The sequence below is a fragment of the Dromaius novaehollandiae genome, chromosome 4 (genome assembly GCF_036370855.1).
Source record: "Dromaius novaehollandiae isolate bDroNov1 chromosome 4, bDroNov1.hap1, whole genome shotgun sequence".
Classification (NCBI taxonomy): Eukaryota; Metazoa; Chordata; class Aves; order Casuariiformes; family Dromaiidae; genus Dromaius; species Dromaius novaehollandiae.
The window spans coordinates 86475350-86502580 of NC_088101.1; the positions used below are offsets into that span (position 1 = coordinate 86475350).

Consider the following 27231-nt stretch of genomic DNA (forward strand, 5'->3'; position numbering starts at 1 on the left):
CCCGTTTCGCTTTTTATTTCCACGCAGTGACACACGCTACAGCTGCCGGCTACCTACGGCGGGGCCCGCGCGCACACGGGCGCGGGGAGGAGAGAATAAATTAAACCCGAAACGCGTTAAAAAAAAGACAAAATAGAAAAAAAAATAAAGGAAAGGAGGGGAGAAAAAAAAACGGGGGGAAAGAAAAAGGGTTGGGGACATCGAGCGTCTAGGTAGGACGTTTTTATTGGAGCTCGCGGCTGCCGGACGGCGTCCGGCTCGGAGGAAGGCGGCATCCCGGGGGCGCTGGGCCTCCTCCTCCTCCTCCTCTTCCTCCTGCTGCTCCGCGGGGCGCCCCGGGGTGCTGCACTGGCCGGGGGCCGGGGGCCGGGCTGCGGCGGAGTGTGCCCCTCACCCTGGTCTCTGGGCGGCCGGGCCGCCGGGCTAGAGTTAGTGGCGCGGGGCGCCGCGCCGCCCCGGGTCCCTGCGCATGGCGGGGGCCGCGGGCCCCCGGCCCGGCCCTAGTCGTTGGAGGTGACGTCGATGTCCTCGCCGCCCGCCTGCTTGGTGGCCAGCCGCCATCGGTTGATGTGGTGGGAGCCCTTCTTCTTCTGGTCCGCCTCGGGCCCCTCCTCCTCCAGCTTCTGCCGCTTGTACTTCGTCCGCCTGTTCTGGAACCACACCTTCACCTGCGGCAGGGGAGGAGAGGCGGTGGGTGAGGGTGCCCGACCCCCCCCCCAGCGCAGCAGCCCCACGCCCAGCCCGGCCCCAGCCCCTCACCCTGCTCTCTGGGCCCCTCTACCCCATTTATCACGCTTAGCCCGAAGGAGTGCGTTTTGCACCGGGACGGTGGTCGGACGCTGGCCCCGGGCCCCGGGGGGGTGGCGGGATGCAGCCGGCCACGCGGGATGCTGCAGGCCCCCGTGCAGCCGGCGACACGGGATGCGGCCAGGACTCGGGATGCTGCAGGCCCCCGTGCAGCCGGCGACGTGGGATGCAGCTGGCGACATGGGATGCTGCAGGCCCCTGTGCAGCTGGTGACACGGGATGCACAGAGCAATGCGGGATGCTGCATCCCCGTGCAGCTGGTGACGCGGGATGCGGCTGGGATGCGGGATGCTGCAGGCCCCCATGAATACGGCAACGCGGGATGCGGCCGGCAACACGGGATGTGGCCAAGGACGTGGGATGCTGCAGGCTCCCATGCAACCGGCAACACGGGATGCAGCCGGTGACTCAGGATGCTGCAGGCAGCCGGCAATGTGGGATGCAGCCGGGATGCGGGATGCTGCAGACCCCCATGAAGCTGGTGACGTGGGATGTGGCCGGGACTCAGGATGCTGCAGGCCCCCGTGCAACCGGCAACGCAGGATGCGACCGGTGACTTGGGATGCTACAGGCAGCCAGCAACACGGGATGCAGCCGGGACACGGGATGCCGAGGCTCCTGTGCAGCCGGCAATGTGGGATGCAGCCAGTGATTTGGGATGCTGCAGGCCCCCGTGCAGCTGGTGACATGGGATGCTGCAGGGCCCCATGAAGCTGGCGACGCGGGATGTGGCCAGTGATACGGGATGCTGCAGGCCCCCGTGCAACCGGCAACATGGGATGCAGCCGGTGACTCAGGATGCTGCAGGCAGCCGGCGATGCGGGATGCAGCCGGGATGCGGGATGCTGCAGGCCCCCGCACAGCCAGTGACACAGGATGTGGCTGGGACTCGGGATGCTGCAGATCCCCGTGCAGCCAGTGACGCGGGATGCGGCCAGCGACACGGGATGCTGCCGGCAACTTGGGATGCTGCAGGCTCCATGCAGCTGGCGACATGGGATGCAGCCGGGACTCGGGCTGCTGCAGGGAGCCGGTGCCGCGGGCTGTGGCCCCGCTCCGAGTCCTCGCAGGACACTAGGTGCCGCTGCTCGGCCACCGCCAGCCCCGCGCTCCGGCCCGAGCCCCTCGCCCGCTGCGGGGAGCGCGGTGCGCAGCCCCCAGCACCGCCAGCCCCGGCCCCAGCACAGCCCCCGCTGTCAACCCCCGGCCCGTCTGCCGCTGCTTTTCCCCCTCCTCCAACAGCTGCGAAGCACTTTGCAAACTTTAATTAAAGCTCCCGGCCCTCCGGAGCAGGGAAGCTGCCTCATCCCTAAATTATAGCCAGGGAAACTAAGGCATAGAGCAATTACACGGCTGGAGCACGGGATGGTGCAATGGGCAACGCCGGGATAATCCCCCCCCCCCCCCCCCGAGATGCTGGCAAAGGTGCCTGGGAGCCTCCCCGCTGCCTCAGGGGATTTTCCCTCTGGGAAAGCTTGCCGATCCCGTACAGCACAGCCGATCGCCTCCCGCTGCTGCTCCACTCGGGTCTGCACCCACCTCCACCTCCCCCCTCCCATAAATCCGCCCCCCCGGCGCGGGGCCGCGATGCACAACAGCCAGGGGCTCCACGGCCACGGCCGCCCGGACCAGCTGCTCTTTGCTCTTCGACCTTCCCAGGATATTTTTTTTCCTCGGCACTGTCTAAGCAAGGGCCCAAGCAGCAAAGCAAAGCGGCCCGGAGCCGGCTTTGCTTCCGCACCAAATTAAACACTAGAAATTAAATCAATTCAGGGAACAGGCCACAAATCTACCAGCCTGAATTTGGGGGAAACATCCTCCATCGCTGGACGGCTGCTTTGCACGACGGGAAACCAGCACCTTTGCCCGGAGCGCCTGGGAGCCATGCCGGCACCGTGGCCTCGGGCGCACAGCAGTGCTCTCCGCTTGCCCTGCTTTTCCCAAAATTGCTGGTTTTCCCACAGTGTTTTTTTTCCATTTATTTGTGTTCTTGCATCCTCGCAAATGCCTGCTAAAATAAATCCCCGCCAGGGCCGCCCGGCGCCTCGCACCCGGCCGGGCTCTCTGCACCGCCGCGCTCAGCCCCGGCGGCAAAGCAGCACCGTAAAGCTGCATCTTTGCAGCGTGCTTTGATCGCTGGGGTTTTTAAAAAAAAAAACACATGTTTTACTCGCTAAAATACCCGCGCGTGAACAAGACATAACGGCGGCACATGAGCCCGTGGAGCGAGACGGCACCGGCCGCCGGAGGAGCTGCGTCTCCAGCCCCGTCGCGGGGGACGGCGATGCTGAAACGCGGCTTCGCCACCGCCAAGCGTTTCTGCTCCGATCGTTAAAAAAAGCAACACCAAACCAGCCCGAAAGCGCCCGGCGCGGGCGGTACCTGGGTCTCGGAGAGGCTGAGGCTGCTGGCGAGCTGCTTGCGCTCGGCGCCCACCACGTAGTGGTTCTTCTCGAAGGCCCGCTCCAGGCGCAGCAGCTGCGAGGGCGAGAAGGCCGTGCGGATGCGCTTGGGCTTGCGGGCGAAGGGCCCGTGCAGCAGCAGGCTCTCCTGGGCCACCTCGCTCCCTGCGGGCAGAGCGGCCCCGTCACCCCCGGCCCCGGCGCAGGGGTCCCGTCCCGCCCGGGGAGGCCGCGGTGCCGGCAGCGGGGGGGCTCGCTGCCCCCGTCCCCCTGTGCCCCGTCCCGGTCCCCGCGGCTCCTGCCTTCCCGTCCCGTCCCGTCCCGTCCCGTCCCGTCCCCTGCGTTCCCACGGTGTGGCCTGACACGGGAAGGCAAGGCAAGGTGAAAGGAAGAGAAGGAAAGAATGAACAGAGAAAGAAAGAGAGAGAAAGAGAGAGGGAGAGAGAGAGAGACAGAAGAAGGTAAAAGAGGGAGAAAGAGAGAACGAAAGAGAAGAAAGCAAGAGAAAGCAAGAAACATGGAGAGGAAAAGCTGAGAAAGAGAAAGAGCAAAAGAAAACTGAGAAAGAGAAAAACCCGAGGAAGGAGAGCAAAGGAGAGGAAAGAGAAAGAAAGAGAAAGAAAGAGAAAGAAAGAGAAAGAGAAAGAGAAAGAAAGAGAAAGAAAGAGAAAGAGAAAGGGAAAAGAGAGAAAGAGAGAGAAAAGAGAAAGAGAAAAGAGAAAGAGAAAAAAGAAAGAGAAAAGAGAAAGAGAAAAGAAAGAAAGAAAGAGAAAGAAAGAGAAAGAGAGAGAAAGAGAGAGAAAGAGAGAGAAAGAGAGAGAAAGAGAGAGAAAGAGAGAGAAAGAAAAAGAGAAAGAGAAAAAGAGAAAGAGAAAAAGAGAAAGAGAAAGAAAGAGAGAAAGAGAAAAAGAGAGAGAAAGAGAAAGAAATAGAGAAGGAAAGAGGGAACGAAGGAAGGAACGAACGAGCCCAGACACACGGAAGAAGCCTCGGGGCCGGCGGCAGCAGCGGCAGCGCAGCCAGAGCCGGTCGGGCCGGGCCGGGGGCAGCGCGGGCAGCGGAGCGGGGCCGGGAGCGGAGCGGAGCGGGGCCGGGGGCAGCGGGAGCCGCGGCGGGGTCGCAGCGCCGACGCGTAAGGAGCGCGGAGAACCGCGGGCGGCAGGAAAGAGGGAAGGGGAAGGGAGGAAAACGGAGGAAGGGAGGAAGGAGGGAAGAGAACGAGGAAGAGAGAACGAACGAGAGAAGGAGAGAGAGAAAGAGAGACAGACAAGTAAAAAGAGAAAGGAATAGAAGGAATAAGGGAAATAAGGAATAAAGGAGACAGAAAGGAAGGAAGAAGAAAGGAAAGAAAGAAGAGAGGAGAGAGAAGGAGAGAGAAAAAAGGAAAGAAGAAAAAAGGAAAGAAGGAAAAAAGGAAAGAAGGAAAAAAGGAAAGAAGGAAAAAAGGAAAGAAGGAAAAAAGGAAAGAAGGAAAAAAAGAAAAGAAGGGAAAAAAGGAAAGGGAAAGAAAGCGCCTTTTGGAGATGAGATCGAGCGAAATCTTTCCCTTCATTTCAGAGCAGCAACAGCCCCAACTCTCTCCCCGGCAGACGCGCCCCCCCGGCCGGCAGGGCCGCGCGGGGCCCCCGGCCGCGCTCTCCGCGCTCTCCGCGCCCGCGGACGGCGCATTTCGTTGTCGGGAGCCGGGCGCGGGGCTGCGAAAGGCACCGGGGCCCGGGGGGGGGGGGGGGGGCAGATGCGCCCTGTCACTGCCCGGCCGTGCAAAAGCACCGCGGTCCCGGCGTGCGGGCAGAGGCCCCCCGGGTGCAGCCGCGGCCGTGTGCGCGGGTGCGCTGCCGCCGCGGTCTCGGCACCCCCCGGGCCGCCCCCGCCGCCCGGAGGCTCCGCGGCAACAGGTCCAACCCGCCGGGGGGGGCGCGGGGGGGGGGGGCGGCTCCGCGGGGCCCCGACGGCGGCTCACCTTGGAAGCGGTGCCCGAAGAAGCGGTTGCGCAGCACCCAGGGGTAGAAGTTGAGCGGGTCGCGGTGCTGCGGCCCGAAGAAGGCGGGCGGCGGCGGCAGCTGCGGCGGCCCCACGGGCAGCGCCGGGTGCCCCACGGCCTCGGGGAAGACGAGCTCGGCGCCGCCGTACAGCGAGCGCCCGGCGGCTCCCGCGAAGCCGGCGGCGAAGGCGGCGGCGTCGGGGCCGGGGCCGGCGTAGGGCAGCGCGGCGGGGCGCAGCGGCTCGTCGGCGCTCAGCGGCGCGTCCTTGGCCACCAGCGACTCGATGGTGAAGCAGCGCTTCGCGGACGGCTGGAACATGGTGCGCGCCGGCGGGGGGGGGGGGGGGGGGCCGGGGGGGGGGCGCGGGGGGGGCTGTTCCTGCGCGGGCGCGCGCGCGGCGGGCGCGGGCACGAGGCCTCCGCGGGGCAGCGCGGACGCGCGCACACGCGCGGGCCCCCCCCGGGCGCCCCCCGCTCCGCCGGCCGCGGTGCCCGGCGCTGCCCGCACCCCCGGGGCCGCCGCCGCCGCGCCGCAAATAAAGCCGGTACCTGGCGCGGGCCGGCGCGATGGGCGGACTCACCTGCCGCGGGCGCGGGGAGGGCGCGGGGGGGCGCGCAGGGGGGCGCCGGGGGAGCGGGGGGGGGGGGGGGGGGCCGAGGCGCGGCGAGAGCGCCCGAAAAGCCGGACTGGAGCCGCTGCCCGGAGAAGCGCCGCGAAGTTGGCGGCCGGAGCGCCGCGGCTGCGCCGCCCCTGCGCGCCCGCGGAGAGGTCCCCCGCGGAGCCGCTCGCTCTTTCCCTAAAAAACAGGAAAAAAAGGGAAAAAGTGATTTTTTCCCCCCCCTCCTTTAAAAAAAAAAAATTATCCTTCGCGGCGGTTCGTAACTCCCCAGCTGCTCGCAGGACCCGCCGGGCTTTGGGTGGGAGGGGAAGGGAGGTGAAGCCCGACCCTCTCCCCCCCCTCCCCTCCCCTCCCGCGGCCGCGGCCCGGCGGCGCAAACTGCGCGCCGCTCAACGCGACGCCCCCCCCCCCCCCGACAACAGCGCGCTCTGCCCGCGGGCCGCGGATAAACCCGGGGGGAGGGGGGGAAAAAAAGGGAAAAAGGAGAGGGGGGGGGAAATTTTTAAAAAGTCACGGTTTGGGGCTGGTTTTCCGCCGGCGCCCAAAGGCCGCGGTGAGGGGCGCGGCGGGGCGCGGGCGCGCAGCCCCCGCGCGGGCCCGTCCCGAGTTCGCGCCGCAGTTTGCCGCTGCTTCGCCGGGCGCCGGCGGCTCGGCGGAGTTTTGTTCCCCCCCCCCGCCGCGGAGGAGGGGGCCCTGCCCTCCCCTCCCCTCCCGCACAAAGCGGGTTTAAAGTCTATTTTCCACTTGGCTGGAGCGAAATGCGCCGGGCGGCACCGCGGCCGCGGCCTCCCGCCGCAGAGGCAGCGCTGCAGCGCGGAGCGAAACCGCGGCCCGGCGCGGCCCGGCCCCGCTCGCCGCCTCCCTGCGCCCGCGGAGCCCTGCGCGGCCGCGGCGCCTCCACGGACGGGGCACCGCGAGGCTGCGCGGGGCGGCGGGGGTAAATTCAAAGAAATGCAGAATTGAGCGGGTAGAAACGGAGCAAGCGCCTTGCCGGACCGATTTTGTTTTCCCCCTCTCTCCGAGGAGGCGAAAGAGAGAAAAATAATCTATATTTTTTATATATATAATTTTATTTTATTTTTTATATATATCTATATAAATGCAATTAAAGAAGAGGGCTGGTGGAGAGGGCACTCGGCGGGGAGGACGGTGCACCCGAAGAGGGAAGGGAAGGGAAGGGAAGGGAAAGGAAGGGAAGGGAAGGGAAGGGAGCGGAGCCCGAGGACGGGCGATGCGGGGACGGCGCCCGGCTCGGATGCAGCAGCCGCCGCGCCAGGGAGCGGGTACCGCGTCCGGACGATTTTGGAGAAGAGTAATTTAATTTAATTTAATTCGATTTAATTTGATTTAATTTAATTTGATTTTTTTTCCGGGCGGCAGCTGCGGCTTTCCGTGCGATCCCGCCGGGCCCGGGGCAGCGCTCCGGCCTCCGCCGCCCCTTGCGCGCCGCTGCGCGCCCGCCCGCGGGAAGGCGCGGGGCCCCCGTTTCGTTGCGCGCGGATCTCGCCGGGCTTTAACACCCGCTGCGGGGGGGGGGAAAAAATCCTCCCAGGCGCTGGCTGCTCGCAGAGGTAATTCCCACCGGGCCGGGTGTCTGCTGCGCATCTCCCCTTCCTAATGCCCGAGGAAAGAGCTTTTTTTTCCCTTTTTTCCCTTTCTTTCAGTTTTTTCTTTTTTCTTCTTTTTTTCTTTTTCTTTTTCTTTTTTTTTGCTTTTTTGCTTTTTTTTTTTTTTTGCTTTTTTTTTGCTTTTTCCCCGATGCCGCTTGAGCCGGGGCACAAAGCGTTTCGCTCACTCTCCCTCCGAGATTTTCGCCGGCCGCAGTCGCGGCTCGCTGCCCGCCGGGGCCGGGGCCGGGGCCGGGGCCGGGGCCGGCGGCGCGTCCCGGGGCTCCGCAGCCTCCCTCCCTCCCTGCCTCCCTCCGCGGAGCCCGAGGGCCGCGGCCGGGCTTTCCGCGGCTCCCGGCGGGGAGGGAAACCCGCACCCGCGGCCGCGCTGCCGGCAGTTTGCTGCCGCCGCTCCGGGGCCGCGCAGAGCCCGCTGCCCCCTTCCCCCTCCGCGGCAGCGCAATTCCCGCGGGGATAAAGCGCGGAGCCCCCCGGCCGCGGACGAGGCTGGTTGCAAGGAAAACTTCAGCCTCTGCCCGAAAAGGGCTCCGGGTGGAGGAGAAAAACATTTTCTTTTCAACGAAAGCGGCACCGGCCGCGGCGCTGCATGGGGGGCAGCTGGCTGGGGGGCACGCAGGGCCGCCCCGGGGGCTGCTGCTCCCTGCCAGGGGGGTCTGGGGGGGGGCGGGGGAAGGTGATGCCCCTTCAAATATGACGGTGATGTTTTTCCAAGGAGCAAACGAAAGAGGAGTGAAAAAGTGGGAGAGCGGGAGAGGACGGGCACCGCCAACCAGCCCCGGGGCTGGCGATCAGGGGCTGCCCGTGGGGATGCTCGGGGCGAGCACGCAGGCAGCGGGGCCCTCTGCCCCCCGGCACCCCCAGCCCTGGCCGGCCCCGCTGCCTGCTTGCCCCCTCCCCAGCCCCGACCCCACTGCCAGGCCCTCTCCATCCCCCTCGGCCCATTCCCCAGCGCCGGCGGGAGCGGACGGCGGGAGCGGGGCCGGATCCGATGCGCTGCCGGCAGGTGCAGGCCGGCCCCCCGCCTCGTTAATCGGTAACGCGTCGGCCTCCGGCATCCGAGGGCAGAATGTGGAAAATCAGGCCCCGGGCCCCGGAGCGTGGCCGCCAAAGTTGACCCCACTTCAAAGCGCTGCATCGCTTCCTCCCGGACGCCCCCCCCGGCTCTTCCCGGGGCCGAGCCGCTCTCCTGGCCCCGGTTTGATCCTGCCGCTCTTCCAGCGAGGCCTCGCGCCGCGGAGCGGAGGAAGGGGTCCGCATTTGGGGTCGGGGAGCCGGGAGACCCAGCCCCATCCTGCCCCGGAGCCGTCCCGGGCTGCTCCCCGCCTCCCCCATCTCCGCTCCTTCGGCTTCCCTTTTCCTAGTTCATTCGGTGCAAAAATACACCGGGTTTGGAAAAAGCCTTGCACGCACGGCCCCGCCAGCGGGTTATTCGTTTGCACCTTCCTGAGTCTCCTTTTTTTTTTTTAAGGTGGCTTAACGGAGCCGCAGACGAGGGATCGCGGGTGGACGGGGTGGTGGGACGGCGGTGGATGCCTGCATCAGCGTGGATGGACGGGAGATGGATCTAATCTGGGGCTCGGGTCGCTCCGGAGGGCTGATCCCACTGCCCTGCTGGGAGCTGGACTGGGCTGGGAGGTGGGAGCCCGGCCGGGGGAGATGCTGCCGGCTCCTCACCCGGCAGCAGCAGGGCAGGGTGCTCCGGACACGTCCCCTGTCCCCGAGGGGCTCCCGTGCCCTGAGCTGGCCCCGGGGAGGACACCAGGGCTGCAGAGGGCCGCCCGGCCTCGAGATGCCATTGCCTAACGCCGACACTCCCCACGAGGCTGGGGAAGCCCCGAAACGCGTCGAGCTCCGGCCAGGCCGTCCCCGTGCGCGGGGGGACACAGGGCTCTCGTTACGTGAAGACGATGCGCCTAAAAGGCGGGTGGCACGGCCCTCGCCGAGGGGCTGCGGGCGCAGGGTCACGGTGCCCGGCGGGACCGAGCAGGGCGGCTGCCCAAGGCCCCGGGAGAACCGGGCACTGATTTAGGAGGCTGCAGTGATTTAGGAAGGCGGTGATCTGGGAAGGCGGTGATTCAGGAAGCAGTGATTTGGGAAGCTGCAGTGATTTAGGGAGCTGCCATGATTTGGGAAGGTGGTGATTTAGGAAGCTGCAGTGATTTGGGAAGCTGCAATGATTTGGGAAGCTGCAATGATTTAGGAAGCTGCAATGATTTAGGAAGCTGCAATGGTTTAGGGAGCTGCCATGATTTGGGAAGGTGGTTTATTAGGAAGCTGCAGTGATTCAGGAAGCTGCAGTGATTTGGGAAGGTGATGATTTAGGAAGCCGCAATGATTTAGGAAGCTGCAATGGTTTAGGAAGGTGGTTAATTAGGAAGCTGCAATGATTTGGGAAGCCGCAATGATTTGGGAAGCTGCAGTGATTTGGGAAGCTGCCGTGATTCAGGAAGGCTGCAGCAGGGAGGCAGAGCTGCTGCACAGGTTGCAGGGACAGGGCAGATCCTTGGGGAACCTTGGGGGGGTCTGGGCCCGTCTCGGTAGCAGGGGCATGGCGGGGGGGGGCGATGCAGCCCCTCCTGGGAGCTGGGAGCAAAACCGAAGCAGCCCCTCGCTGCAAAGCCGCCCCGGAGCGACCGCGGAGCGACGTGGGGCTGCCGCTGCCCCCCCGGGACATGCTGCTCCCAAAGCACCCTGCAAACATCACCCAGATCCCAGATCCCCATCCGCCCCCGCGGACAGCGGGATTTCCAGGGAGAGCCCGGGATGCGGCGCCCGCCGGAGCATCCCGGCCCGGCATCGCCATCGCGGCAGCCGCCGTGGATCGGTCCCTCCGGCGCCGCTTGGGAAGTGGTCGCCCGGGGACCCTCCGTGAGTCATCTATTTATTTTCCCCGGTGCCGTACGAAAGGCAAACCCGGCGTGTTTCCATACGAGCCGGCTAGGTGCTTACAACACTGACATTCGCGACGAGAAAAATAGGCAGGAAGGCTTCTTAGCAGCAGTTTTATTGTGTTAATAAGTTTGGCGTCTATAAGCAACATATGTAAATGACTGATATACTGTCTTGCTGCCATTTAACATTATGTTGCGGAGGTGAGCGGGAGCCAAGTCTGCAGCGCTTCGACTAATACGCGGGGAGCTGCCAATTTTTTCTCTCTCTTTTTTTGCATTTGTTGGGTTGTTGTGTTTTTTTTTTTAATTTAAACAAGTTAGCGATCTGCAAAGTAGTGGTTTGGACCCGCCCGTCCCCGTCGCTGGTTCCTGGGAGGTGGGTGGATACAGCGTTCGGCCAGCGCACCGGCCCTGGGAAGAGGTTAGGGTTAGGGTTAGGATTAGGATTAGGGTTAGGATTAGGATTAGGATTAGGGTTAGGATTAGGGTTTTCCACCGGGGGGCTCCCAGGGGAGGGATTATAGGGCGCTGGGCCGGCTCTTGCATGCACCGAGTTGCCTCCGGCAGCCGCCCGGCGAGGCCGCCGGCCGCGGCCCCCGTTGCCGACATCTCCGCGTTTCCCCCTTCTCAGGCTGAGGGGGGAAAAAAAGGGGAAAAAGGGAAAAAAAACCCGCAGTTAGTTTTTCTCGCAAGTAATTTTCAGTTCATTTATGTTGAATCGCTGGTTCCTCGCAGTCATATGGATGGCAGGCTCCCAGCCATTATTAGTGTAAACAGATTTGTGAGCAGTATATTTAGCTGCTCCATATTGCTTTTCGGAAATGTGCGCATTTCCGTGGCGCCGGCTCGGAGAGGGCCATACCCTGCCGCCGCGCCGCAGGTGGGCTCGGCGCTGCACGGGGCCCCCGCCGCTCGCGGCCCCCCCGGGGGCTCGTGCTGCCGGAGAGGGGCTGGCGGGGGCGGCCGGGGCGCTGGGGGTCGGGGACCCGCTGCGGGGTGTGAGTGCCGTCAGCGGGATTTGGGGTGCCTGGTCCCGGCATCGCCTGCGCCCGGGGCTGCCGGGGAGGGAGGTGCGAGGGGCGCACAAAGCCCCCCCCCCCCCCCCCCCCGGGGCAAAAAGCGGCTCCGCTCCGGATGCTTCCCGCTTCCACGGGATGCAGCAGGTCCCTGCCCCTCCGCAGCCTCCCGGCTCCGGGGGAAACATCGCCGGTAGCGTTTCGGCGGCCTGATTTTGCAAAACGAGGGACCACGAGGGCGGCCCCCCCCCCAAAAGCCGGCCCCACGGGGCCTCCGGGGCACCCGGGAAAGCACAGCCTTGTCCCCCCTCGGGCCCCGGCGCCCGGCGTGTCACCGCTCTCCTTCCCTCCGCTTCCAGTGCGTGTGTACACCCGTATATAAATACATATATATATATATAAATAAAGAAAGAAAATCCCAAACTCTGATTAAAATCCCCTTTTTCTTATTCACCTGCCCATCTTTCCTCTGCCTCCATCTCCCCTTCCATGCAAACTCATAATTAATCGCTCAAGGCAAAAGTAATGAATGTTAATTGGCCATCTGTACAAAGACTAATTAAAATCTACCATGCTGGGGATTAAAACATACCTATAGCAACTGCCTGAATTGAGAATGAGACAGAGGAGAGATTGAGAAAACAGCTGAAAGGCTTGTGCGGAGCGCGGCCGCGCTTAGGTGCGAGATGAGCTGCGGCTCGGCGAGCTGAGATGCTTTATTAGGAAAAAAAAAGGAAAAAAAAGGGGAAAAAAAGAAAAAAAGAAAAAAAAAGGAAAAGAAAAGGGGGTGGGGAAGAAAGTTCGCCGCCGGGAGCTGTTTTCACGGGAATAAAGGGCCGCGGGAGGTTCCCAAGGCGGAGCGACTCCCTCCGGACCCCAACGTTGAGGGTTTGGCTGGGACGAGGACCGAACGCGTCCCGAGGGGCTCCGGCCCCGCCGCCCCCGGGCAGGAGACGGTGGCGGGGGGCTGCGGGGCTCCGCTCCGCTCTTGTTTTCGCAGCTCCGGCTGTGTTTACTCCCAACACGGGTGACCGCCGTGGCCCTATTACCGGCGCGGCTGACAGCTCGGCTGACGAGCGCGCGCGCGGCGGGAATGCGAATGCGGCGCGGTCCCCGCAGGAGAGCGCGGAGAGAAGGAGACCTGGCTGCAGCGCTGCCTCCTTCCAGCCCCCCCCGAGCTTTTATTTGGTGGAGGATGTTTGCAGCGATGTCGCTGCTCCGGTGCAAATCCCTTGTGTAAACACCCCGCGCTGGCTGCGAGAGGATCAGAGCGGCTTTACATGCTCCCTCGCATGCTCCCGGGGGCTCTGGTGCTGTGCCGAGAGTGAGGAGCGCAGGGAGCTGCCGTTAGAAGGCCACGCGCGAGCAAGTGTTCAGTCTCGGGGAGACAGCGCTGCGGTGTTGTTCCTTTCGGCTTGTGGTGCACCTGGGGGGTGCACCAGGGAGAAGAGGGGTCCCCCGGGTCCTCCCGCGCTTCCCTCCAGCGTGGTCCCCACGCCGGGCCTGGCCGGGGGTGGCCAGCGCCGAGGGACCCGTCTCACCCGCAGGCAGCCCTGTGCTGGCACCACTTTGCAGAGCGCTCGGGGATGGGACGGGAAAGGGGACAAGGAAAGGAGAGGAAAGAGGGAAGGAAGAAAGGAAAAGAAAATGAAAAGAAAAGAGCTAAAAAAAACAGGTAAGAAAACAAGGGAAAGGGAAAAGGAAAGGGAAAGGGGAAAAGGGAAGAGGGAAGGAAGGGAAGGGGAAAGGAAAGAGAAAAGGGGAAAGGAAAGAGGAAAAGGGAAAGGAAAGAGGAAAAGGGAAAGCAAAGAGGAAAAGAAGATGAAAAAAGAGGTAAAGGAAAGTAGAAAGAAAGCAGGAAAGAAAACAGGAAAGAAAGAAAATTAAAAATAACGGGGAAGGGAAGGGCAGCCAGGGCTGTGCATGCAGCAGGCTGGGATGCAGGGGCTGGAGCGGGCAGAGCCGGCGGGTGCCACGGCCCGGGAGCCGGGATGCCGGGATGCCAGCGCCCCGCAGCCCTCACCCCGGCACGGGGATTTGTACCAGCTCTTTCACTGATTTTGCACGCGCTCGCTGCACTCACATTTCCAGCCCATCTCTGAAACCATCAGAGCTGGAAACTTCTTTTTTCCCCTTTTTTCTCCTAAGCGAGGCTCAGACGTGATCCCGCGACTCCAGGATGCGGCGCCTTAAGAAAAACCCACCAAACGTCGCCGGGCCCCGGGGCGAGAAGCCACAGAGACCCGGGGGGACCCCGAGCTTCGTCCCCTGCTCGGTCCCCGCTGCACGGCGCTGGTCCAGAAACGCTCGCACCGAAAGGGAAGAGCCTGGATGCGTCCCTACCGCCTTTCGGAGAAGGACAGGACGCCGGTGGCTTTGCCCTTGCCAGGCTGCAGCTCCGGGCTGCCGCCGCTCCGGCCCGTGGCCGTTCCCCGGTCTCGGTACGCCCTCAGCTGGTCACAGAAAATGGGAAAAAGGGGAGAAAAACAGTTCACGTCATTTTGCCAGCGAGACGCTTGCTGAGCCGCGGTGGTGATGCGGATGGTGCTGCTCTCGCGGTGGCCTGGAAGCTCCCTTAGATAGTTTCCTTGCTCCACCAGCCCGGAGCATCCTGCCCCACGGTCTCCCCGAGGAAGCGAGGGTTGCTCACGCCTCCCCGTCTGACTTCTGCCAGGCCTCCGGACCCGCTGGGAGAGCTGGCTCCTCCCAGGCTCGTCCCAGACCCAGCAAGCCCCAGAAGTGGCTGGTCCTCTCTGATCTGCTCTGCTTCTGCTGTTCTGCTTTGGCCCAGGGCCCGGCAAAGCCCACGCTCCCATCGCACCTTTGCACGATCCCAGGCGCGGATGCGTGTCCCTCGGATGACACGAGACACGGTGAGGTGTCCCCTAGCCCGGGAGCTTCGCACGCCAGCAGCCAGGACAGCTGCATGCAGACAGGTCAGAGCTTGTTCCCTCCGCAGACCTGGTGTAAAACCCCAAAATGCAGAAAGCCGGCCAGGACACGGCCTAGATGCAGGGCTGGAAGCAGCCCACGTCCTTGGGGAGAGCAGAGGGCGAGGCATCACTGAAGAAGGCCTGAGCGATGGGCAGTGCCGTGGCCGGCAGACGATGACTTGGGACGTCCCTAACTTGATCCTTGCTGGAGAGCCACCTACCATGCAGCGGAGAAGCTGACCACAGAGAACATGCATGGCCCAAAGTCAGAGGGGTCTTAAACTTAACAGAGGAAGAAAATCCCTCACGAGCCCTGAAGTGGGCATTGCTCAGCCTGGGCACCTCACCTCCGGCTGTGGGGGCGAGCAATGCCGGGTTATCCCGTGTAGGGACCTTCTCTAAGCCTCTTTTCTGCCCTGGGGCCACACGAAGCAAAGGGTCCCTTTTTTGCTGCATGCATCTCCCCTGCTGTGTTCCCCTCCTTGATGTGCTCCTCCTCTCCCTTCCTGATCTTCTCACTTCTTTGCCACCTGCAGCCCTCATGGCCTTCTTCCATGCATTCCTTGGAGCAGCCCAGAGGAGGGAGCCCATCTCCATGGACTACCAAGAGCACACTGGCCTGGCCGCCCATCCTGGCTCTCTCCATCACCGGTCATCAGCCCAGAACCCGTCAGATGGCTCCATCCTCCCTGAGTGACATCCCACCCCACTCCTCTGTGGTCAGCTGCCCATCTTCATCCCAGCCTGGCTCAGCTCTTCCGACAGCAGCCATGCGTTCATCCAGGAGCACCCCACCACCACGGCTCTCCTTACCCCGGTGCGGAGGTGGAGAGGGCTCTGCCGCGATGTGCTCACCCACGGACGGGGTGGAGCTGGCAAATTGCGTGGTGGCAGAGCCGTGGCTGCTTAACGATTCACGGAGGTGAGTGGTGTAGCCCACTGAAGCACCAGAAAACTTCTGAGATCAGGAAGACTGGGGAAAAAAAAAATCTGGCACAGATCTACTAGATAACAGCTCCGATTCCTGGGGAAAACAAAAGGCAAAGCGAAAAATAGCTATACACATTGCCAAGGTGGTTTGAGAAAGCCCCACCAGACCCGTGGGGTCTTTTGCCCCGAGAGCATCGCCAGCATCTCTCCCTTGGAAGCGCCTTGCTCCCCGGGTTCGAGTGACGAGCCCGGTGCGTCCCTGGAGGTTACAGAGCCATGCTGAATCCTAATCGCATGCACAGCGAGTCCCCGTGGAAGAAAACCATGAGAATAACTCATCCGGGCGGCAGCTTGGAGCCCAGTCAAGTGACGGAGTGGCTGAGCTGAAGACAAACTTACTCCATTTAACTTCTAGCACATGGTTGATTCACCAGCAAAATTTAGCAGGATGAGCCACAACGCATCACCAGGGCCGTAAGATTCAGGCTGATTTATGGGCTGGCTCTCGAAGCGTAGATGTTAGCAACAGGTTTTTTCTGTCAAGCAAGGCAGCGGTGTCCTTGTTGAAGGGATGGTGACGCCGAGGCTCTAACTTTGGTCCTCATGCTGCCGCTGGATCGGTGATAGCAGGAGAAAACTAATGGTGAACTGGTGTTTTGGAGAGCTGATAGGACCATGTGGGCTGTAAGGGGTCTTTCAGCCTGCCAGTGGCCCTGGGCAAAATCACAGTGGCAAATAACTCAAGGAGAGTCAGGAATGGTGAGCGCAGGGCAAAGGAGTGGGGAGAAACAACTCGGGGACAAACCCAGACAGGCCAAGGACCTCTGGTCACAGCCACGTGTGTCCGGGACGGATGGTGGTCAGCGGCTGCTCCTGCTCCGGGGGGAGGGTGGCCGGGTGTCCTCTCCACCCCTCCTCGCTGGGGTCTGCGGCAGACCGTAGCCCTTTCCCTTGCAATTCCCACCTTCATCCCAGAGCGGCGTGTCGCCCCAAACGGGAAGGCTCGTAACGAAGCGATGATTTAGCTCACATTTAGAAAACTGGCACCGTTTGGTTTCTCGTGATGGCACAGAGAAGTCTGAATCATCAAACTTCCCCCTATTTACCAGCTCAAAGGCGAGGAGGCAAAGGCAGAGAGATGCTCAAACCAGTCTCCTTTTAGCGATGTAAAGCTTCGCATCTCACGCGTTTCCAAAGCCCGCGTTCGCCCCCCGGGCTGGCAGCACCACCGGGACGAGCTCAGCCGCGTTTCCCAGGGCGCAGCGCATTTTTTGGGGGCTTTTCTCTAGCCACCGCACTACTCAGCCCGTCCACCCATCCGCGGCGTCTTTCGTGCTCCAGTCTCTACTTCCCGGCCCCCAAAAGAGCTGCACAGTGCAGCGGTGGCATTTTGGGGCTCATTCCCTGCAAAGAGACGGCTGCAAAACCACCTGCAGGTTCCGGCATGACTTGGACGAGGTCGGACCCGAAAGCCCCAGGTGTCAGCTCTGACCTGGTGCGACTGAAGTGGCTCGAAAAAAGGGCGAAAAGGTGCAGCTGCATCTCCCACGCCGGTTAGTGCTTGGCTGGTAGCGAGGGGTCCCCGTGCCCTGGTCAGTCCTGTCCCCCTCACAGCTCCTCCTGCAATTTGGGGCTCCTCGAGCCTCCCCCCGCAGCCCCAGCTTGGTCTGAGACCCCACAGGCGCAGGATTCAGGGCCCCTAGGTCTGAGCATCGGTGTTTTTTATTTGCAAAAGGGCCTGATCTCTGCTGCAGAGCTGAGAGCTGCCTTGCCAGGGCCCACAGGGACGTGGGGTTAGGAGACACGGGAGTTTTAGCTTTCTCCAAGAGCCAGGTGAGTCTGGGGACCCACCAAGGCCCGGGCACGACAGCAGCAACCCTGGGAGCTTAGCTCTGAACGGGGACAGCTGGTCACACCAAAACCACCTCCAAAACACTCGAGTGCCTCATCATCCCCCCTTGGTAGACACAGAGTTAATGAAATCACTGGGAGACGGAAGGAGCGGGCACGGGATGGCGCGCACGGCAGGCCACCCAGACCAGACGTGACATTTTTAATGACTGTAGACCAGCGTAGACAGCGCTGAGGACACGGTGAAGCAGTGGTTTCCCCCGTGCACCTCGGGGTGCTACGAGAACTGCTAAGGCACCCAGAGAGCAGCGAGCACGCGGCAGAGACGGGAGGCACCAGACGCGCAGCTGGGCGGACAGGAGCACAAAGCAAAGCGCGAAGGCGAGTCGCGGGGCCGGCGGCTCAGACGTCGTAGAAGTCCACGTGGGCGCCGGAGCGGAAGGTGTCCTCTTCCAGGAGCTTCAGCAGCTTCTGGGCCGACACGGCGCAGTCGATCAGCTGCCCGCTCTCCTGGAGGCCCTGCAGGTGCTGACGCAGCTCGGGGTCCCCGGTTTGAGTCCGGGCCAAGAGCTGCATGTCCGTGTCCAGAGGACCTGGGGAAAAAGCAATGAGAAGTCACATCAGCAGAACCCCAAATCTGCACTCGCTTTCCTTCTGCATCTGAGCCGGCTGCAGGAACATCTCTTCTAGCCACGGAGCGGGGGAAAATTAAGAGCAATTAATGCCCAAAAGAGCTCTGCTATCTGCACACCGACACCAGGTCACACGTGGCTGATACCGCAGTCCGGGCATGAAGGAGGCAAGGGAAGGGGAAAAACAGCCAGTCCGACATCTGCCCGCGATGCACCCCTTCCCGCGGCCCGGCTGGCCTCTCCCAGCAGTGGGAAGGCGGCAGCAGCAGCGCAGCAGCAATGCCGGCGCTGGGCAGGCCGCGATGCCGCTGTTCCCACCCGGATGGGTTCCCGTTCCATGATCTCGCGGGCGCAATCGCGGCAGGGCGCTGCTGCGGCCCCCTGCTCACCCGGCGCGTAGTTGAGCACGCGGACGTCGGGCTCCTCCAGCGCCAGGACCTGGAAGAGCATGTCGCGGGCGGCCTTCCCGCTGCAGTACAGCGCCCAGTTCTTGAAGGGCTTCAGGGCGCAGAGCGAAGAGACGTTCACCACCGTCCGGCTGACGCCGGGGCGCTTCCCGAAGGCTTCCAGGGCGGTGGAGGTGAGACAAAGCGCCGAGCTGACGTTGAAGGCAAAATAGCTGTTGACTTCATGCAGGTCAGTGAGATCTACGAAGGATTTGGAGATGTCTCCCAGCGAGCCTGCAAGGGAAGGCGGGAGAGCTGCCCGTCTCCGATGAATCCAGCAGATATCAAGCAGCCCCCCCACCTGCCGCAGGAGTTTAACCCTCCTGTCGAGGCAGGAGGAGCGGAGGCACGGGCAGCTCCTGCGATTTGCTACCAGGCCTTGGCTCAGCATCCCAGAGACCCGGCTAGCGGCACAGGTTCAGTCTGGTTAGACTCAGTCTGATCACCGCTTTTGGGTGAGTGAAGGGTCCCAGCGTTGCTCTCCCAACACCCTGCTTTGAAAAAAATAACCCAAAAGCCAAACAAAACTAAAGCCCTTTTGCTTCTTGCCACCTGCTACTCAGTTTTGTTATTTATTGGTACCCGAAGCAGTCGGGTCTGCTGGTGCTGAACGAATAAAATCTCTGCCTCGGACACGTCATTGCAAAGGCCTGATCCTGCAACAAGGCTGCGCAGGTAAATTCCTGCTCCGTGAGGGAACGGCTGAGGGCTGGGATTCGGCTCCAGCGCCAGGCGTTGGATTTTGGTGCCTGCAGCGGGGAGCCAGCGGCAGAGGCAGCGCGGCTGGGGGGGCTCTGGGCCTCGCCGCAGAGCGGACGGGGCGTCGCGGTGCCCGCGGGTGGCTCCGGCCCCGCAGGCTGCCCAGCGGCCCTGCCACCAGCCCGGCAGCGAGGGGACATCCAGGGAGCCCCCGCCACCGGGGCGACAAGCCCAGGGCGCCTCTCCCGCAGCGGGCCCGGGCTGCCAGGCGGCTCCCCCTCCCCGATCCTCGCCCCCCCGGGGGTCGCGGGTGGGGGCCGGGGGTTACCGGCGTTGTTGATGAGGAGCAGGCGGGCGGCCGGGGCGGCGGGCAGCAGCTCCCGCAGGGCCCGGGCCGCCCGCCGCAGCCCCTCCTCGGTGCCCAGGTCGGCGGGGACGCACTCGACCCGCAGCGCCGCCGCCCCGCGCCGCAGCTCGGCCGCCAGCTCGGCCAGCGGCTCCGCCGAGCGCGCCAGCAGCAGCAGCACCGAGCCGTCGCCGAGCCGCGGCGCCAGCAGCCGCGCCAGGCTGCGGCCGAAGCCCCGCGAGGCGCCCGTGAGCACGCAGGCGGCCGGGCCCCAGCGCCCCGGTCCCGGTCCCGGCCCCGGCCCCGGCCCCGGCTCCATGTCCGCCCGGCGCGGCGCGGCGCGCCACGGCCCAGCTCGGCGCGCCACGGGGGCGTGACGTCACGCGCCACGTGACCCGCCCCCATTCATTTCCCCTCTCCCCCCCGCCGCGTTGTGAATGGAGCTCCGAACGCGCAGACATCACCCGCGGGCGCTGATTGGCTGCTCCGCGCCCACGCCCCCCGCCACGTGGGGGCGCTACGCGCCAGGACGCGCGCCCGGAGCGGCGGCGCGGCCGTGGCGCGCTTCGTGGGCGGCCCCGCGTGGGCCGCGGTCCCTCCCGGCCGTTTGCAGCGAAACGGGGAGTTTGGCTCGGGTTTCGGCTCCCAGAGGGCACCTGAACCCTCCCCAGACACCGGCTGCTCTGCATTTAATGCCAACCCCCATAAGGATTTCCTCGAGGTGATCTCCGCACCTCTAAAAAGCCTCGCGGGCTGCAAATGTGCTGCATTTGCCAACTTTCCCCTCGGCTGCATCATAACGAAGCCTTTGCACACCTTTTTCCTCCTAAGTCACTATTTTTCTCGTGGTGCGGGAACGCTGAGACCAGTTGTTTGTAGGCAGCAAAACTGCTGGCTGAGCCCAGAGCTCTTTCTTGACTGTTTTGGTGCTCGAAGACGCAACCAGCTTCCGAGGGGATTTTTTTAAAGTAGTACCTAGTTCGCATCAAAATAGCTAGCAGTTGGATTTGTTTTCACAGCTGTTAAATCCTGAGGACAGATGGCCTCAGTGGTGCATAAGCAGGTAAGGAAGGGGAGTTTCGCTTTTATGCAATCATAGGCTCTGCTGAAACCCTAATGCATTCGATTAAAGAAATGACAACATTAAAAATTCATGGCATGGCAAAAACCCAAGAGTGATATTTGTTTTGCTAAAGCAGATATTACACATTCAGTAAAAATAAGATCAGCAGCAAAAATAAGACAGCAAATGTGTATTTTTTTCACAAGCCGCTTCTTGATGGCAGAACTTGCCTTAGTGATTGCCAGCTCCCCCCTCTTTCCTTTTCTGCAGCTCTGATTTGCTCCCATCCTCATCCTCGCGCTTCTCGCCCTGCTTCCCAGCCCTCGTGTAGCTGCGCTGAATGGAGAACTGCTTCAGTTGGAAGTGACCAGTATTTTTGTTGGCTTTTTTTTTTTTTCAGCGGATCGTTTTGCAGATCTGAGGTGTCCTGAGGCTGCGCCAATGCACAAGGAGGGGTAGCAGCGGGAGCGAGGGTCTGGGGGAGCAGCTACTTCGACTGACAGAAGGAAGAGTGTTGGATGGTTGTGTGTGCTAATACGCACTAAAAGTTAAAAAAGAGAAGGCAGGGAGGAAACTGGTGGTGAAAGCAGCCCAGAGCTGGAACTGGGCTACAGGGCGGCTGGGAAATGATAAATCCGTAAGGCGCCTCCTGATTGCTGCTCTCCTGGTGCAGGGCAACAGGACTTTGTGCTCCTTGGCAAATAAAAAGGCCTGTGCCAAGGAAGTACCTTGCTCCAGGTAAGTTTAGCCGTTAGCAAAAAGATGACGTGATTTCTTCCTGGCCTTTTCTCCTTGCGGTCTAAAGCCAAATCCTTCCCCGTGCTCTGGGTGCACACGCAGGGTGCTGCCCGTCCAACCGCGTAACCTCCTGACGCGTCTGCGCCCATGCAGCGATAGCTGCCTGCGGAAAAAGAACAAAACCCTTCACTTTTTCTCCCACATCCAGCGCCTCGGGCAAGTCTCGCTGCTGTGTGTTTGCTTTTCTGACTCAGACAAATCATTCACCAGGGCCAGACGCTGCGTTTCGCTGAAGCGGGCGTCTCTTGACCTCGTGTGGGTGGACTTGTTATCTCCGACTTCTTCCTGTGCTTCATCAGTGCCAAGAATATCACTCTTTAGCTGCTGCACGTACATATTTTCCTTGCTTGTTTTGTGGCAAAAACCCATCTCTATCACTGACGGGCCACTTGCGTTTTGGTATAAATCTAGTCATTTCACAGGGCCGGGTTCAACCACTGCATGGAGAGATCTATGGGGAGCAAAAGGTTTGCGTTCCCCGTGCCGGGAAAGCAAACCACCCCAAAGCGAAGCCATGGATGGGAAGCTGTGCCCTTTAGTCCTGGAAATCCACCTCGCATCAGTACCCTTTTCATTCCCTAACATGCTTTTTAATTTGGTCATCTGAGTAGGTGACCTGGTCACCTCTGAGTAGGTGGCCTGGTGAGGCCGATGACGCTTGCAGCACTGGCTGTGTAATTGTAGAGATTTTAAACTTCACCATCTGATCTTCCTGCAAATTTAGATGAGATGCTCTCGGGCTCCCGTGACAGCAGCTTCCTTTTTCTAGTGGATTTTAGCTTGGCACAAACGTGCTGGTTGCGACTATTCCACATTTCTTGGAGGACGCTTGCTTATTCAATCAGTGCCATTCAGCAATTTCAGAGCCTGCTGCAATCTCACCTTTTATGTGACCAGAAACGAGAAGATACCAGTGCTCTTTCCTCATCCCTCCTCCAGGCTCAATCATACCGTGTCAGTGCTGCTGGGAGAGCCCCTCGGGGAGAGAGGGAGATGCCTGCGGTTAGCGTAGGGAGCTTAGGATCAGACCTGGACTAAGGGCCAAATCCAGTAAAGGACATAGCTATTGCCCTGGCATTTTCCGATTTTTTTTTCTATTTCTGCTTTTTTTCTGGCTCCCTTTTTACTTTTGTGGTCTTTTGCAACTTGGATTTTCCTCTCCTCATCCACGGTTCAAAGCCAGCCTTAAGAGTGCAGGGATGGTTTGTGAGCAGTTTCTCCACGGAAGAAGGGCTCCAGAAATGGCAGCTGCTATCCGAGCAAAGGAGCACTGCAAAAATTAAATAAATGTAGAGAAAGGGCACGGAGAAGGATAAAACGTTAGTGCAGTCACAAGGAAGCAGAGCATTTTGGTTGGGATTGCTGTGAAGATTTGGCTCCATGCAGGAGTGGAGAGCAGCGCCAGAGAATATGTTTTAAAGGGTAAATGTTTGCTGTTGGCTAGGGATTTGAATGATACATCAAGAAATACGATATAAAAACATCTAATGCATGAAATAAGGAAGACTGGGGAGGGCTGTACATTGTAGAAGGTTCACCACTAGGGACTGGACCTTCTCACACGAGGGAGGGAGTGAAGCAGGGTCCCCCATTGCCTGAGCACGTGCTCTCACCGCTGCTCCTCTTGCAGAGCTCACCAGCCCTGCAGCGTTGCCAAAGGGCAATGTTGACCTCTTGCATTGCCCCCGCAACTCCAGAGAGCTCCGGGGAGGCTCCTGAAGCTCGAAGCCCAAGCTGGCTGCACGTGAATAAATATTGTGATCAGTGAAAGGCTTTACCTGAGCAGCGACGGGAGAAGAGCATCCCAGGGAAGCCCCGTGCGTGGTCCAGCAGCTCCAGGGAGGACTTCTCCTCCTGAGCAGTATCAGGCTAATCTCATCCCAGGTGAGTGTGAACACGTTGGAAGATGACCAGAGGGACATAGACAACCGGGCAGGGTGGGAGCTGCTCGGCGGGTGTCTCAGTCCACACACGGGATGGCACTCACAGCCCCCGGGGCAGTGGCCCACATTCTGGCCGCGGCGGGATCTGAACTCTTTCCACGATGCTGGGAGGAGGGTCAAACAGGTGGAGACATATCAGAACCAACAGGAACAAGGACCATTTTCTTAAAAGTGTGTGTGCTGGACAGGCATCTCAGTTTGGACCAAAATGCAAGAGAGAGAGGATGCACCGCTTCCCCAGGGAGCTGATTCCCCTGTTCCAGTTTCCCCCCAAATAAACAAACAAAACTAAAGCAAAACTGCTGTTAGGAGGATTAAGATCTCACTCCTTCATTCTCCTTTACAGAATAATGTTCAAGGACTCAAGATTCAACTCAACGTTCAAGATGGCTCACACTGTGCCTGCTTAAAACTCCGGAGCAGGGCGGACCCTAAAAAAAAGATAAGATAATAAAAAAGATAGACCCTAAAAGCAGAGAGTGGAGCAAGGCGATGGGGTAGAGACTCCCCATGAAGCTCTCGGACTATGAAAATTAGAGGTGTGAGTCATGGCTGTGGGAAGAAGTCAATAAAAGGGGACCCTGCCAGGAAAGCAGGAAGGATCAGAGCTGAAGGAGGTGAGAAGAAGGTCAGAGCCCTCTTTTTCCTTTTTTGCTGTAGAGAGGATGCTTCTTTCCAGACTGATCACAGACACAAGTAGAGAATTTACTGTGGGAAATGACCCATTACAGTAAACCAGAGCCATAAAATGCTCTGCCTCCTTCTCTATTGCAAGGTTAAGTGCAAAAGATTAATTTAAAGGACAGGATTTAAGTATCAAATGTCAGGTTTTGGTGAGAATATCGTTCATGGAGCTTAATGGGGATATATATGTTTTCCAACACATTGCACTACAGGATAGTGTGTATCTGGAGAAAGAGTGAGAGGTTCCTGGGCATGCAAGAAGAGAACAAAACCTGGAACTGATCAGAAAAAGAAGAGAAAGCTGATTGCTATTCTTTAATTTTTCCAAGCAGAATAAAATATCATATCTAAGCACACCGTGTGCATGTGCAGAAGGGATTTAACAGATCAGATCACGCCTTTCTGCAGGCAGTGCTGCCACTGGCTGAGGAAAACTCAGGTTACGCAGCCGGGTGAACGCCCGATGGTGCAGGACCATGGTCCACGGGATTCCCCGGCAGATCGCCAGCCTCGGCCTTGCCCCGCAGACCACGTCGCGTCCCGGGGGCTCCCCGGGCTCCGGGCTGATGCAGAGCATGAAGTCCTTCCCGCTGGGCCTGCGTTTGCAGCTGGGGATGCAGTTGGGAGAAGCAACGCTAGGTGTCAGCGACATGTAAAATCTGCGAGCTGCAGCAGGCAGCTCCCGAGCCAGGGCCCGGCCGCAGGTGCGAGGGCAGGGAAGAGGCTCTGGGGTTGCTCCCTGCGCGGCTCGAAGGAGGGGACGGTCATGGGTGCAGGCCAGTAGAGGAGTGCTGGGGGGGGGGACACTTCTCTTGGCAGCCCTGGGTATTTCTGCCCGTCGTTACCACCCAAGAAAGGCAGAGCTCAACGGCACACGAGGTGGCCCTGGCTGTAGCCGTCATCTCTGTGACTACCCGAAGTCTGCATGGCCAGGGCTGCTGGCGAGGAAGACTGTGGTTTCACTCCTGAGCTCAGCTTGTTGTTTCCGTAGCCCAAAGGCCAACCCAACTGTGGGACCTCATCATGTTCGCACAGGCCCCACTCAGCAGCTAATTATGGGAGCTCCGAAGGACAAGATGCCTCGGATGCCAGCGCATCACTCGCCCAGGGCGGCTGGGATGCTCTCCGCCTGCGTAACTACCGATGCCTGGATTTCACACCAGCGATGGTGAGGACGATGGGCTGAGCGGCGCGGCAGGAGCCCCCCTGCCTGCTGCGCCCCGGTGGGAAGGGGAGCGTGCGGAGAGGAGGTCTCCCCCCCGTACTGAGGGGTACTTAGGCTCGCACTGGTGCTAACCGCTCCTGACATGTGTGGTGAACTGCTTGAGTGTAGGGATGGATGCGTTTGTCCTTCTGTTTCTGAACAAGACATGGAAACCAGCCCTTTGCTGTGCTGTTCCCGACGAGCAAGGACTTCCCAGGTTCAGCAAAGCCGCCCAGAGCAAAGTAGCAGCTCTGAGCCCTAGACGGGGATTTACCTCCTAGATCTTTGAATCCTGGCTAGATGAAGCCATATCACAGAGATGTGTGCAGGCGGACATTGGCAGAGTGTGAGAAGTCCCACTGCGGCTTGCCAGAAGATCTTCGTCCCACCATGGCCACCAGAGATCCTGTCCCTGTCACTAACTGGAAACCCAGAATTGAAAAATCCTCTGGAAATTTTGAAAGCCAGAGCTCAATTCAGACTGAAGTCCATTCCATCTTGCCAATATTTCAGTGTGTCCTTGCTAATTTTCTGCATTCAAGCTGTACAGAAGGAAAGGTATAACAAAATGTATGAGAAAGCAAGAGTCATGATTATAAAGTCCCAAGCAGGGATTTGGGGAATAGCTTAGCATATCAGAGAGCCTTAAAAATTTATTTCGGTCTTGACCAGAAATGTGAAGCAGAACAGGATTTTAAGCACAGAGGATAGCGGCTGGAAAACTGGGATTTATCCTCCATAAATATGTTCTGGAAAGCTGGTTTATTCTGAGGTTACTGATACATGCAGGTGAGTGCACATGGGGGGAAACAAACCACGTAGACAGGAGCAGAGCCTGGTTGAGGTAAGGGCCCAGCTGGCGCTGGGTGCTGATGATTTAGAAGGCGGCTGGGGCAGGATGGAGGGGTGAAACGCAGGCACCTTCCCGGGCAACACAGATTTATCCACGTGCGATTGAAGTGCAGGGAGCTAAAGGTCGGTCTTTAAGAAGGAAACCAGGCTGCCACACGCCCAGAGCAAACAGGAATGGCTCGTGGGCTGGGCTTAGTCAGCACCTGCCCGGGGCTGGCCCGCACCGTGTTGCAGGTTTGCTTTTCTTGTTGCTTTAGAAATACCACGCGCCTTGCCTTTCCTGGTGTCAAGCGATCGGTTAGGAGGAAGCGAAAGACTGCACACAGCCCAGCAGAGAGTTAGGTTATAGCAAAAGGGGTTGATAAAGTCAGAAGGGAGAGGTGGTGGTGGGAGGAGGCCGAGGCAGGCTCAGGAGAAGGCTCCAGGACTCAAGTGTGGGTCAAAGAAACCATGAGATCTGGTGGAAATGAAAGTACGCTGCTTAAGAAGAAGGGCTGAGGAAGGGACCTACCCAAAATACATGCCGTCCGCTGCTGCATTGGCATCGCTGCTGCCCGTGGCTCCTGCACTGCACCGGAGGGGCCAGGTGCTGCAAGGCTGAGGAGCACGTGGAGGCTTGCCTGGGGCTCAGCGGTTTGGCTGTCCCTTTCCTTGTACTGTAACTTCTCCTGGTGGCTCCTCCTCTACCATACCCAGGCTTTTGTTTTTGCTCATACCTTTTCTGAACGGTTGCTCCCTGGAAGCCCTTTTGTACTGAGATTATCTGAGTACCTACCAACGTGAGGGACAAGGCCCCCAGACAGGCTGCAGAAGGCTCTTCTCTCCCTGCATTAGTACCTGTGCCTTGTTTTTTTCTTTTTCTTTCTTCCTTCCTTTCTTTCCTTCCTTCCTTTCTTTTCTTTCTTTCTTTCTTTCCTTCTTTCCTTCTTTCCATTTTTAATTCCTGGATCTTTTCTATAGCCCTCTCATTTCAGTGTAATGTTTTCCTGAATGACGCTGATGAGACCAAATCTAAGAGTAGCTTGGCACTGTGCCCACATACCGTTATTTGGACATGTAAAACTTGGTTTCTACGCTGGTCTGGTCAGAAGACGATATAACCAGCTCGAAAGCAGCAAGAGGGGGAAGCTGGCAACAGGGGGTACAGCAGGGAAGGTGGGAGTTGTCGGAAACTGTTAAGCAAAGTAAAAGCGCAGAATGAAAACTGGAGACCACCACAAAAAAGCAAGAAAGAGGTTGTTAAGATTACTAGGAAAGAAAAAAAGAAAGCACTACATTCTGACAGTGGTGTTATTCTATTGAAATGACAGAATTCTGCCTCATCATAAAGCTGTCCTGAATTTGGAAAAATCCCAGGTGACCTGGTAATTTGTATATAGTGATGACGGCTTTTGATTTCAGCAGTAACGACGCTGCCAAGCAGTTGCTAACAAAGCCAGAGGGTTAAATCAGCAGCCCGGGGTAACTCGCATATGAGGCTGTATGAAGGCTGCCCAAGCTTTCGG

The 27231-nt window shown here is 60.0% G+C and overlaps 2 protein-coding genes and 2 long non-coding RNA genes across 6 annotated transcripts; 2 read left to right on the top strand and 2 right to left on the bottom strand.

The window, feature by feature from the left end:
- Positions 1-6436, bottom strand: EMX1 (empty spiracles homeobox 1). Of its 2 annotated transcripts, none has more exons than XM_064511670.1 (3): positions 5170-6436; positions 3190-3285; positions 1-668 (listed from the first exon to the last, which is right to left on the bottom strand). In XM_064511670.1, exons 1-3 carry the CDS (start codon positions 5507-5509, stop codon positions 430-432), a joined length of 675 nt encoding a protein of 224 aa, XP_064367740.1. In that variant the 5' UTR covers positions 5510-6436; the 3' UTR covers positions 1-429. The 2 variants fall into 2 exon arrangements, with proteins under 2 accessions (XP_064367740.1, XP_064367739.1); XM_064511669.1 differs by having other exon boundaries at positions 3190-3374; positions 5170-6433.
- LOC135328331 (uncharacterized) lies at positions 5370-18777 on the top strand. The gene is made up of 2 exons (XR_010389173.1): positions 5370-5510; positions 13494-18777. It is a non-coding gene; the product is annotated as an uncharacterized LOC135328331 (long non-coding RNA).
- Positions 17208-19591, bottom strand: SPR (sepiapterin reductase). 2 transcript variants are annotated; one of them, XM_064511668.1, is made up of 3 exons: positions 19165-19591; positions 18130-18371; positions 17208-17652 (listed from the first exon to the last, which is right to left on the bottom strand). In XM_064511668.1, exons 1-3 carry the CDS (start codon positions 19499-19501, stop codon positions 17554-17556), a joined length of 678 nt encoding a protein of 225 aa, XP_064367738.1. In that variant the 5' UTR covers positions 19502-19591; the 3' UTR covers positions 17208-17553. The 2 variants fall into 2 exon arrangements, with proteins under 2 accessions (XP_064367738.1, XP_025971609.2); XM_026115824.2 differs by having other exon boundaries at positions 18081-18371; positions 19165-19588.
- On the top strand, positions 19533-25818 carry LOC135328330 (uncharacterized). The gene is made up of 3 exons (XR_010389172.1): positions 19533-20245; positions 20646-22927; positions 23333-25818. It is a non-coding gene; the product is annotated as an uncharacterized LOC135328330 (long non-coding RNA).
- Positions 25819-27231: the final 1413 nt, after the last annotated feature.

Excerpts from the sequence above, each read along its gene's own strand:
- EMX1 (XM_064511669.1), bottom strand. The coding sequence starts at position 5,509 with ATGTTCCAGCCGTCCGCGAAGCGCTGCTTCACCATCGAGTCGCTGGTG. Across the intron at positions 3,375-5,169 it reads CTTCGGGCACCGCTTCCAAG|GGAGCGAGGTGGCCCAGGAG; the intron begins GTGAGCCGCCGT and ends CTCTGCCCGCAG. Across the intron at positions 669-3,189 it reads TCAGCCTCTCCGAGACCCAG|GTGAAGGTGTGGTTCCAGAA; the intron begins GTACCGCCCGCG and ends CCCCTGCCGCAG.
- SPR (XM_026115824.2), bottom strand. The coding sequence starts at position 19,501 with ATGGAGCCGGGGCCGGGGCCGGGGCCGGGACCGGGACCGGGGCGCTGG. Across the intron at positions 18,372-19,164 it reads GCTCCTCATCAACAACGCCG|GCTCGCTGGGAGACATCTCC; the intron begins GTAACCCCCGGC and ends CTTCCCTTGCAG. Across the intron at positions 17,653-18,080 it reads CGTGCTCAACTACGCGCCGG|GTCCTCTGGACACGGACATG; the intron begins GTGAGCAGGGGG and ends CTTTTTCCCCAG.